We start from the raw sequence: 13,279 nt of genomic DNA, 5'->3' as shown, positions 1-13,279 counted from the left end.
TCGCTGCCACTTGGCGCTAATGTAAAATGTTAAAAACAAAGTATAAACATATTTGGCTTCATTGTTTGCTATATAGAACATCCAGACTACATGTGACACGATCCCAGAATATTTTTACATACTAATGCATGTAAGACTTGTGTTAATCTTATTTTGTGTATGAAAAAGTACGCCATCGTTATTCAGCATGAAGATCACAAAACCTTGACACTAATTTTCCGGCAATGTGTATACTGTATATTGTATTCACAGAGTCAGTATTGTGCGTTTTTGCATAATTAAAACATTTAATAGTATATAACTGCGAATAAAGAACAAAAACACATTTTTCGAAATACATTCCGAAATTTATTTTGTTCGCAGTGTAAAATTCTTCTCACGTATTTCTTATAAAACGCATAATACTTCATTCTTCTTCTTAATTCTTCTTATTTCTGCCACTAATAATTATAAAATAGCACCTTAACAGGTTAATATCACCGCGTCTTTGGGTTGTTGAAGACTTCGTCCGTCATGCTTCGCTTTGTTCTTACCTAAACAGAAACAAGCAATATAGTTTTCGTCAGTACTCATTGTAATGTACAGAAAATTAACGATGTCTGTTTTTGACACCCTTTTACTGTGAGGAATGTTTAATGTGTTCTTCATTGAAATTCAAATATGTAATTGAAAGCTATTTTGTTGCGAGCATCGGTACTTATAAAATAAAACTTGCAATTTATTAAGTATGAAAAGTAAAGTAAAACTGTGAAGTGATGACAAATGACCACCACAAGACCTATCTGAATAAAACAGGATTCATACAGTACCTTCAATCTCAATTTTCAGTTTTGAGATTATTTTTACTGAGCATATAATTTTATCCACCGCCACCCAATACAATGTATATATTTCAGTTAACTTTTACTGTAGTTAAATATGTCTTTCTTAAAAGTTTTCGCATAAAATGTATAAAATTATTATATTTGCAAGTAACTTTAAAACTAAGTATCTTAATCGTCGGTCGCCTTTGCTTTTAAATTTGTAATCCCAGCATCATGAGGATATTGGCTAATTGAAATTAAATGTTCGTGCAGTGGACGACTTTTTTATTTTATTCTGTATATAAACAAATAAATCGTAAAAAATAATTATTTTTAAATAGGCTAGTCAATCCGTTGAATATTTCCTGCATTGCTGTAATTTAATGTAGGTGCATCCTATTTGGAACGCTGAGTCGACATAATTTATGTCATTGAATTGCTTAACATACAAATAATTTTCTCTCATAACTTGCGTTATGTCAAAACATTGCTGCATGCACATAGCCAATGTATATCAATGACACATTTAACGTCACTTTACTAGAGCAACATTCAGTGATGCACGTCTCATTCCAATACATATAAAATTAAAGCCAGACTAATTAAAAATTGCTAATCCTCCGTGTGCTTTACTGTGTCTTAAAGCCATCGCAATATAATGCAATTAAATTAACAGACACCATTGCTGTTGATTTCAGGAAAAGCTGCAGAAAGTTGAATTCAGACAGTAGAGCTGTCTGTAATTGCTCAAGACATAGAGATGGGGGTTGGGCTGAGGTAGCCATGTATATATAGTGTGATCTCAAAAACACAGACATAACAGCAGGAGTGATCTAACCTTCTACTCCCAAATATAACTGCGTTCGTAGAGCCCGGCAAAGGACCGATATACCGTTAGTAAATTTAAAGTGGATTTCTGTGATCAGGACCACTAGACAGCCATGGAAGAACTTACCGCCTTCGTTTCCAAATCTTTCGACCAGAAAGCCAAGGAAAGCAATAAGAAGGAGAGTATCACGTACAGGGAAGTTTTGGAGAGTGGCTTAGCACGAGCCAGGGAACTGGGGAACTCGGAGACAAATCTTCAGGACATTACTGAAACCAGCAACCATTGTCCGGTTCACCTTTACAAAGACCACGTAGAGCTGGAAAAAGAAAAACTGAAGGAGTTCAATGTAACGAGGGCTTCGGAAGGTAATTTTGTTTTAATTCACTGTTCAGTTTCGGCGGTGGCTTGTTTGCATGTTGCTGGTGGGTAGCGCTTGGAAACCTAGCGTTTCGGGAGAAGGCGACGATAAACAATTCTGTGCATGGGACCGATGTCCTTCCAGAAAGTGAAGACATTATTATCGATACATCTTTCAGCAGACCAATAGGTAATGAACAGCTCTATGCGCTGATATAATTTCTCTCCTCTTATTTTAGGAACAGTTGGCACTTTTTGGCGTTCTGTTCCACGGCCTTTATGGAGTTTGAAGTATTTTCTTAATTATGCGGTGTGCTGTTCATTTTGAACTGCTATTCTCAAAACACAAAGTAGTCATCTGTTAAATTTTAAATACGGGAAAACGATTAATATAGTGGTAATGATAATCTGAAGCATAGTAGTTTGTATTATCTGAGTAGATATAGAAACTTCTATTTCAAATCTGAGGTTTTATTGCTTTTGTGAGGGTATATATTACTATGATAGAGTGTTTTATTTTTTTATACCCAAAGGTGTGTAGCAAACAACATTTTGATATTATACAAATATTGTATAGGTACAGACATTGTAAAACAGAACCAATTCAAATCAGTTATAAGGCATTTTTCCTAAACATCTCTCCACAGATTGAGTATATGAAAATAACTTGATTTAAAAAAGTGAGGATATTTATAGTTTAGTCTAACAACGTGACATTGTTTTTTAATTTAGTTGTAATTATTATCGAAAGAGAGAACATAAATGTTTACGTAGTAGAAATATCGTGAAAAGTAAATTAATCAAATTTTAATTGAAAGTGTCCCAAATTTCTCTTTTGCTCATTTATCATTAATGCAAATTAATAAACTGTTAACAAAAGAAGAAACAGCTTATTTTAAAAAACAAACAAAATTAATATTATATTAATTTAATTAACTTGCAAAAATAAGCGATCTATTCATAATCTGCATTAAAGAGAACCGTATAAAAAGTCTGGTTTACAAAGTGCATTCTGGGCAATAGAATGTACTATATGCTATTTAAATATGACTAAATATTTTCTAAAACAGGCTTATATTTTAAAATATCTTTAGTATTTAAAATTCTTTGCATGAAAAACAAAATAATAAATATTAACAAATGTCATTCATGTTGATTGCTGATACTGTATAGAAGAAGCAACTACCTGTATTAAATGATATATTCGAATAAGTCGTGTAGGCTTGATTGTTCAGAGTGGAGGCAATTAATCACCAGATAAATTACAGTCAAGTCAAAATATGTCTTACATGTCTTATTCTTTCAAATTATTTGTAGTCTATTTTTGTATTTTTCTGTAGTATGAAAATGTTCGTTTTTATTAAACGATTTTGTCCAGTGTATTTCATCACATTAAATTGTGTGTAAAGCAAAACAAGAGGTATTGCTATAACAACAACAAACAATAATAAAAAAAAAATAAGTTGTTGTTAAAAATGTCAAAAAAGTCATGATGTGCATTTTGAAGTGCACACAGTCTGCAGAAGTTTGGGCCCGTCTGTCGTGACTGACACACAGCTTTCATGATGTTAAAACTGAATCATTTTTCGCTGCGAAACTGTCAAGAATAATTCATTTTAGTTTTAGACTTCCGCGAAACGTTAAAAGACGTCCTCGCTCTCATTTCATAAAAAAACTAACGTTATCACGCTTCAATAAATGAATATTTTGGTAGCTTTTTTGCCGAAAGATAAATAAGTATCTGCTAGTTAAAAACAATGACTATATATTAATTTTCATAAATGTTGTACCAGAATTCCCAAAGCAAACGTCAGTAGCCGCAATTTTAAATTCACGATATTGTGCGGTACGCACGCAAATGTTTGAGGATGTATTCTAAATCAGTTCAGCCTCGGGTAATTTCTAGTTTCACTACAATATCGAACGTACTGTAAGACATTTACAGGAACAATGTTTCAGGACAGGCCTGGTCTACAAGTGGACAACGAGAGCTTGATTCACGAATGTGCTTTACTTACACAGGAATATATGAATGCAAGGAGAAGAAAGAAGAAGTGAAATCTGAAGATGAGGATGGACAAAGCAAACTAAAGCAGAGACGGAGTAGGACAAATTTTACTTTAGAGCAACTGAATGAACTGGAAAGACTCTTTGATGAGACGCACTATCCAGATGCCTTCATGAGAGAGGAACTAAGTCAAAGACTGGGACTGTCAGAGGCTAGGGTTCAGGTAAGCTTTATTTCTAAAAATAGCACCTCCGTGTTTAATAATAGCCAACAGATTCACAATATTGTACTTTAAAGGCATAGAACTAGTGTTTTAGATAGAATCTAGGGGAAAATGTAGACCAACGTCCAATACATTCATACAAAAGGTGTGATTACTGTTGATAACTGATTACGCGTTAGTGTAACAATGTTTTGATGAATAAACAATGTCTTTGGAACAAAGAACAGTTTTTCTGCGTTAGCTAAAGTCTTTTAAGACTAGAGCATTTGTGTTGGACACTACACATTCAGCTGCAGATATGAAAGCACAGAAAGGCATTTGTACTATTGAAACTGCAATCGGGCCCGTTTTAAATGCTTTAAATATGACAACGATGAAAGGATTTGTGTTTATTTTACTAATTTTATAATGTTTGTTATCGTGTACTGATAACAGAAGATATCAACAAATTAACAAGTTTTACAACTTTCGTAACACACAAAGGTACATGCAAAAGTGCTGCTTTGCAACGGAAAAGTTCCGAAACATTTCGATGTTAGGGTTGAGTTGGATTAAATGAAATACTACGACTTTAGTTGTACACGCTTTAAGCTTATTTCATTTTCTTCTCAAATAGAACATTTTGATCAAGTTCAATGGAGTCTTCTTGTCTGGATTTAAATAACGTGTAAATTATTGACGTATATTGATTTTTAAAATCGATTTAATGCTACAATGTTATTAAATCCTCGAAATCTGTTACTCCAAAATAAGTCGTTACTCTTATAAGTGTAGGGTTTGATACCGACATTTTATAAATATAATTTTTCAATTTATCAACTTAGATTTGTATATTGTTAGCTTTATTCATTATTTAATTTTTCAAGGATAATACATTTTAAAAGCACTGCAATTTATAAGCATTTGCACCAATTCATAACATTTTATGCAAAAACATAACATTACATGTGCATATTAAATATAATAAAAATTGGTTGATCAAACATTATACTAAAATCATAGAGAATCATTACATCATAAATTATTATAGTTGATTAAAGACGTATTACGGATATAAAGGGATAATGGCAAGACAGTTATTCTTTAGATTTTAATTAAAGGTTATTCTTCTATAAAGTTTTCAAAGGAAATTATGTAAGAGATGTCCACTGTTCTCATATGTGTTCCGTTTTTAACACTGTATGCTCATGAGAATAAATCAATTGCACAAATTCAACTTGTTTAATGGATAAAGTAAATCCATTTTGATCCGTGTGACTGAAACCAGGTCAAAGCTGCGGTTCACGTTTTCTGATTGTAAGGGCATATAGCTTGTAACTCGCACCTTATGAATAATTAAAATATACTACTAGAAAAATACAAACCGTGGCTTTTAATACAGGCTGTCCTTCTGTGTCAAAACAACTGGAGTAACAACCTTTGATTAAAACTTTCCCCCCCTAATATATAGAATCAAAACATTTTTCTCTATAGGAGTCTAAACAGCAACAGCATCAGTAATAGAAATGATATGCAAAATGATCAATTATTTATTGTATTGTTTTTTATGTTGTGTTTAATTTGGACAGAATTAATTAACACTTTCATTAATATACACACATCACTGGAAAATATTACACCGAATGAATGCAAACTGGACATAACCTCTTTATCTTTTCTGAGATTTCTAATGGAAAGTGAATCGGCAGAAGTACCAAAACACAAAAATGTAGCAATGACGACAATACTGTCTGCCCCCTGTGACAATGATATGTTACTTTACTGCTACCTTACTGTTTTTATGGTTTATTTGCAACAATATAAACAACAAACACCATCATAACCATTAAAGCAATTGCTCAACGTAGACCGTTGGGAATTTCACCTGTGAGTATAAAAGGAAACCTGAAATTTGCCCGCTAAACGCGCTAAAAGTTATATACTACAGATAGATCTAACTGCACAACTGATCGAGACTGAGCTGTTGCTTTGAGACAGACTCCAGCCACCTCTGTCTCCAGCGTTATGTCAGCAGTATTAGCCATTGGCTTTATATACTGCTCCCATAATATACATGTATATTATGAATAGTTTATTTTTCCCGTTACACTTTCAGTGGGATATTGCTTGTTCTGTATATTAATCGGAAGTAGACGCACTGTCGCAATCCTTTTCGTGACACTTGTCCAGCACGACATTTAGAAATGTGGTTATTCTAAAAATGAAAAGGACATGAATTCATGGGAACACACATTAAAAATGTCGGGGAACAAAAGAGAACAACGGTCAGTCTACGAACAATACGAATAAAAATGAAACGTGTAACTAAACTCGAATAGCTACATTTGTTGCAGACTGAAAAAGGTTCTTTCGCAGTTTTCAGATAGTCTAAAATTGCGGTGTATTTCATGTCAGCCGCAAAGGGACATATTTTCAATTTACACTGAAAATCTATCGTAAGTAAATTGTAAGTCCTGTGGTAGATAGCTCATATTAACCCATATTTTTAGTGCTGTACAGAGAGCCCCCACCAACCAGCTGTCACAAGTCTAATTGAAAGTTATGAGACCGAAGTGAGGAGCAGGCAGTAATTCAATTACGACTAATATCTTTTGGTTTCTGGTGCAGAGCTAAATTAAATGTCATTATTCACTGTCTCTAATAAAAATCAAAAGGAAATCAGATTAGAGTATTTGTGAAGCGCATCATTGAGTGATCCTTAATGAAGAAATAACTGTCTAAACCAGTGTAGTTCACTTTGCTTAGCATATTCATGGCTAATTGGAATTGATCCTGAGCTGAAAAACGGTTGATTTATTAGCATTATGAAAGTCCCGATATAGTATAATAATAACAACAACAACAATAATAATAATAATAATAATAATAATGATAATAATAACCTAATGTCTTTTTACAGACTAATTGTTGTTTAATCTTACTTCATTTAAAATAAATGTGAACAAATTGTCTGTGATATCATTTCTAGTATCCAGAGAATGGCCAAACTTTATCAGAATAATCGCAATATTTATCATTACTCCATGGAGCAGCTTTCTCCGCGATGGTGTTATCAGTTTTTTAAAAGTGAAAATTTTGAAGTCATTTTTGTTCTTCATGTACGAAAAAATAGGTAATAGCTTTTTAGATTGTACTTCATCGTCCGCTAAGCTGTATAATAATTGGTCTAACGCAATGTATTTAAAATATGCAATTCTGTATATTTTATTGACATATGCATAATTGCTTCACTACTGAGTTGTGGTTTCGACAATTTATACAGTGTAAAAATGGTTCAGGCACCTTGGGTGATTAAACAATGCCCTTTGAAGTCTTTCTAGTCACTAATTACTCTCTTGCAAATGACCATCATTAAAGCAGTCGGGGGAAACACGGTAGTGTAGTGTGATATGGGAAGGGAAGTTAATATTCATTAACTATATGATCTTTTGGTAAGAATAACATCAAAGGTTGAGATTCTGTGGCTTCCTATAGATTTAATCAGAAAAAAAAAATAAATTTGTCGAATGTACTTAAGGTAATAAATATATCAGTATAGTTTCCATTAATTACCACATTTAAAAAGCAATATAATACACCCTCAATGTTCAATTTTGCGCTTCGCTAAGACTTTTTAAGTGGCACGTATGATAAACTACCACCCCCCCCCCCTTCCTCCACACACACAATAAAATCTTAAACTTAAGGAAATAATAACAACAACGACATTTCAGTAGTCCCTTTTGCGGTTAGGAAATTGAAGTTAGATAGCACAGTGTAATTTATAGTTTTATCATCTAAAGTACTTTATGAATTTAATATGAGTGACTTCGACTGCTGCTTGATTGAATTACTTACATTTGTATTTCAAATTAATGACGATGTAACTGAAAATGTGCTTCATTTATCTTCTTTTAAATGACAAATTGATTCAAATTCATGCTCATCGACCCAGTTTCACTTCAGTTTCCAATGGCCTTTTATTTTTTAGGTTTGGTTTCAAAACAGAAGAGCTAAATGTCGAAAACAAGAAAACCAAATGCACAAAGGTACATTAATGTGACTTTGAATCTGTATTGATTTGTGTGATTAAAGATTTACGTCCTAACACACGATTACGAGTAAATGATAATATGATTGTACAAACCCGGAGGCTTTGATATACCTGATTCTGAGAAAAAAATAGACAATTTATTTTCGTATTCCGTGCATGTCGAGTATGGATGATGTTAAGAATGAGCGAGAGCGCACTCAGCGTTTGACCTCCACTACCGTTCTGTGCTGGCTTGCGTTTTTGTATCAGAGTTCTCAACAGGCATAACACGACCAAACCCTGCATGCTCAGGAACCACTTTTTAACAGTTTCATAAACAGAGCATGTTAAATTGTACATTCATTTTTGCTTAACAGACACATCATTTTTCTTTAGGTGTCATTTTGGGTACAGCTAGCCATTTGGATGCCTGCCGTGTCGCCCCTTACGTGAATATGGGTGCTTTAAGAATGCCTTTCCAACAGGTATTTATTTCTGTCCACATTCAGCAGTTTCGATAAGAAAAAGCAGGTGCATTTATTTTGTCATGTCAAATTCTGTATGTCGAGGTCCAAAAATGATATTAACCTTTATTTTTTGCAGATGAAAATCACCTTTACGTTCTTGAATGGAAATAAATAGGGTGCATTACTGTAACTGTATCCTAATTTAGATCAACTTTTATGAGAGGATTTGTAAGACAATTAATATAATGGGCCCATGACATTGACTCGCATTAAACTTCATGGTTGGAATTTAGCTGAAAACTGAAATGCAGTACTGGTATTATATTAACATACGTGAGGGTATTCTTTGACGAATCAGTCTTCTTTAAGGTTATGAATATGGACATTTGCTTTGTTTAAACTCAGGGGTATGCTCAATCTCTGTGGTATGCTCGATATCACATTGCCAGATGCATAGTCATTAAAAGGAGACTTGTATGAAAGTAATTGTATGATTACAAAAATGGAGCTCTTGACTTTGCTGTTAGACCTATCTCCCCCCCCCCCCCCAAATTTAGTACAATTACAGCTATATTTAAGCACATCGAACCATTCACTTATAATTTCAGAACAGCAATGGGTTCTTTTCAAGACAGGACATATAAAACGCACTGCTGAAATGCAAAGCACTTTCAAATTATGTAATCAGAGAAGGGATATACAGTACAGGCAGTATTCCATTTGATGTAGAGTACAGTGTATATATAGGAAGAGAAGGTTCAATAGTAGCATGGTAGTTATTACTATTGCCTTACACAGCTCATAGGCTTTCTTTGTATTTCACTCTGGTCTGGTGCACCTTCCGTGTGGAGTCTGTATGCTTCCCCTCTGTCTGCACATACTTTTCGCAGGTAATCTGGGTTCCTCCCACCTCTCAGCGAGATGCTGGCTCGGTTATTAGGTCTCTAAATTATCACCGTATGCCCTGAGAGAAACAAGCATGTCGTCCACGATGCAGTCCCACCTTGAACCGTGTGTTTCCAGGATAGATTCCAGGAACCCGTGACCCCAGCCAGGAATGAGTGGCTTTCTGATGATGAATGGCTGTATATTAGAGTCACTGTGTAGGCTCTCCTATAGGGCATCTGGGCACCGGTCAGCTACAGATTAGATATGTTGGCCAACTTTAGATTAGTATTGGCGATGCAAACACTATAGGTATTTTAAGTCAAGAGTATTAAACAGATGGTACAAATAAGTAGATTGCCAAATATCCCATTCATGGTTCAAAGACATTTCTATTTTGGGAAGTATCACGGTATAAATCAAAGTTCAGCCAAAGCCCCTTTTTTATTAATATGGCTCTATTTCTTTTTTTTAAATAATGTGATTAAGAAGACTGGGTGACATTTGGTTTGGTGTCTGCTTGAAGAGCCCAAATGGAAAATGTCTTCATCTCCTACAAAAGCGCCACTTAATTAAGCTCCCAGAAAAGTGAGTGCAGGGAGATGAAAGGAAATGTAAAACGGAGGAAGATAGAAACAGCGGTTACTGGCAACGAGCTGCACTGGCAGAATGAGGGTGGACACTGAATGACCTGTACTAGTGCAAACTGGAAATTATATCTCTCTCAAAAGTCATCCACCTGTTGCCCTAGCTCTTAAGCAGCATGAGTTAATTGCTCATTGAATGTATTTCTCTATATGTAATGCAAACCTAAAAAAAAAGATTCTGCTCTTTATACCCAAATATTCATTCACTTACTACAGAGGCTGGTATGCAATTACCTTGTAGATAAACAAGGCTACAGTGTTATCCCAGTGCCAATAATGTAACCCTGAATTGCAAAGGGCCCCAAAACTTTAAAATCGGCAGCCCTGAAACAGTGTTAAAATGTTGGTGACGTATGAGGAATCACACAATGCAGCAGGCACAGAAAGGCAGCAGAAATCAGGTAGCTTGTCCTTCTGTGTTGTCCAGGGTCTAATGTAAATTCTGTTGCAGAGGGTTGAATGTTTCTGCCGCAAACATGTAATTGTTGTGGGAATAAGAGGCATAATTTTCCATTATGCAAGAGGTTGCTCATTTGGCAGTTCAAATTTATGCTACTAAAATGTTCATTTTTTTAAAAAAGGCGCATTTTGCTTTTTAATAGTCTCTGCTGTTCAGCTAGCTGAACATTTTCCCAGGTAACAACCACCGTGTCTGTTACTTCTTTCCATTTCATGCGATGTGGAGTCATTTCTTAAATTAATAACCCTTTAATTAAATTTGAACTGTGTACACATTCAAGTGAAGCTGATATATGGTCACATTTCAGTACATTCTCTTCAAGTAAAGACAAATACAAAATCTACTTCTGAAAAAAAGTGGTCACAAAAAAAAACTAGTGTTGTATTTGTTTGTATCTTATAAAATATTTTTATAACAAGAAATACTTCTCTTTCCCCCCTTATATATTACCCACTCCTCAATTTCTCAAATAGAAATGCTTGTATGGACATGTTCCAGGAGAAGGAATAAATATACAGTTTTTTTTACTACAGCTAATAATTAAGCGGGAATTTCTATAAACAAATCATTAAGCTGGCTCTATTTCTTTAACTCCTGTGTTTCATGAAAGCTTTTTTTAAAAGGATAATTTAACATCAAAATTAAATGTGCCAAGTATTTATTTAAAAATAAACATAGGTCTCTTAATTATATTTTGAGAGAAAACATGCATTTAGAACACAGAGGGTAGTGAAAATGCTTATGCCACTCTCTGTCTTCAGCGTTTAATTATAACCTTTTCATGTCGTGGTGCGGGGCTCGGGAAATAAATGGTATCTGTATCCGTTTTTGCAGGTCCAAGCCCAGCTGCAGCTCGAAGGAGTGACACACACCCACCCTCACCTCCACCCTCACCTGGCTGCACACGCCCCCTATCTCATGTTCCCGCCCCCTCCTTTCGGACTACCAATCGCGTCGCTCGCAGACTCCGCCTCCGCTGCAGCGGCTGTCGCCGCGGCCGCCAAGAGCAACAGCAAGAACTCCAGTATCGCTGACCTCAGACTCAAGGCACGAAAGCACGCCGAGGCGCTGGGACTCTGACCTCCACGGGCTTCTGCGGTGCTGCGAACTTTCATAATTGCTTCTCACACAAGACTGCGTCTGTTGGAAAGGCCATGACACACACACAGTTAAAAGAGAAAAAAAAAACTACAAAGAAAATTGTCACAGAACCAGCTGCCAAAACAACCACTTGTAGAGATGCAAAGGAACAAGTAATAGGTTTATTCCATGCTGAAAAAAAGAAGAAAGAGAACACAACGTTTCGGCCGTGGAGCCTTCTTCCACCTGAACTTGTAGAGATGATATGTTAACGCCAATGAAATCACCTTTCTCATTTAAACCAACAGGCAAGACTCGACTGAAGGTAAATGATATAGCCCGTTATGGTCACCTTTGGCTTGAAAGAACAGAGCCCGAGGAACATGCAGAAATGTCTGGACATCGGGAGTCATGACCTGCATATAAGATTGTGAAGACTTAAAAACACAAAACATAAACCAACAAAAGACCTAATGAGAGAGACCAACGAAAGCAAGAACCCGAATCATACTTAAAGACAACCTGTGTGGACAGAAAGACACTGAGGCCTTGTATGCTCACGTTTGCAAAAATGGCCATAGTCCGCCAGCCACTGTGTTCCTGCCTCTGACCAGTGCATGTGTCCGATTGAAGTAAAGACGTACAGTATTTGGGGCTGGCCTCCATTTTACCTGAGATGTGTCCAACTCTGTTAATCACTGCCATGAAAATCTTCCACTAATGAAATCTTCTGCAAAGGTTTCTCATTTTTATTTTATTTATTTTTTTGAGCTGTGGATGTGGTGGAAGTAGCAATAACACAGCAGTATTGGCAATGTGCTTGATTCTTTCTTTTTTTGGGGGGAGGAATTTTGTTTGCTGTATTTCTGCTGGATATGTGTCACCAGGGTCAATGTACATTCAGAATACTTTTACGATCATGTTTGCGCTACAACCAGTCATGTTTTCGACCTGGGAAATTAAGTAAGAATAGCTGTTGCACTTCAGGTTGTGTTTCTCGTTGTTTACAGTCCATGCTACAAGCAAATGCTACTTTTAAATGAGAGGGAAAATACAGTGCAGATTGGGCTCACATGCTGAGATCTGCAAACCCTATTCAGTGTCACCGAAAGGGGTAGCATTTTGGATTAAAGCTGTGCTCTCTCTGGAGGTATGGGTTTGAGTCTCACTGATGCCATTTATGCCAAGAGCTAGGCATTTGACTCTTCATTTATGGAAGTGCATTTAAGCCAAAAACAGGTGGTACTTATTTACCCAAAGGTTATGGGAGTGTGGAAGAAACTTCCCACCTATGTTGATGAAGCTGATCAATTTTCTTGACTCCTTCAAGAAAAAGCTGTATGAGATTCTTGGATCAATTCACTACTAACTACCAAACGGGCTAGGTAGGTCGAATGACCTTCTTGTGTTCTGTATGTTATGTTCTAAAAGGCAGTAGAGAGACATGTTTGAAAAAGGACAAAGGGTAACTGCAATTATTTAATTTTAAATATAAATGAAGCAACATT

The 13,279-nt window shown here is 35.5% G+C and overlaps 1 protein-coding gene across 1 annotated transcript; it reads left to right on the top strand.

Annotated features, from left to right (window-relative positions):
- Positions 1-1,642: 1,642 nt before the first annotated feature.
- On the top strand, positions 1,643-11,980 carry shox (shox homeobox). Its single transcript, XM_088913770.1, has 5 exons — positions 1,643-1,997; positions 4,012-4,220; positions 8,191-8,248; positions 8,629-8,717; positions 11,526-11,980. Exons 1-5 carry the CDS (start codon positions 1,745-1,747, stop codon positions 11,769-11,771), a joined length of 855 nt encoding a protein of 284 aa, XP_088769896.1. The 5' UTR covers positions 1,643-1,744; the 3' UTR covers positions 11,772-11,980.
- The last annotated feature ends 1,299 nt before the right edge of the window (positions 11,981-13,279 follow it).

Source organism: Atractosteus spatula, chromosome 4, assembly GCF_055471065.1.
Source record: "Atractosteus spatula isolate fAtrSpa1 chromosome 4, fAtrSpa1.hap1, whole genome shotgun sequence".
NCBI classification, from domain to species: domain Eukaryota; kingdom Metazoa; phylum Chordata; class Actinopteri; order Semionotiformes; family Lepisosteidae; genus Atractosteus; species Atractosteus spatula.
Note: the sequence above shows the minus strand (reverse complement) of the source record. Positions and strands in the feature narration are given on the sequence as shown.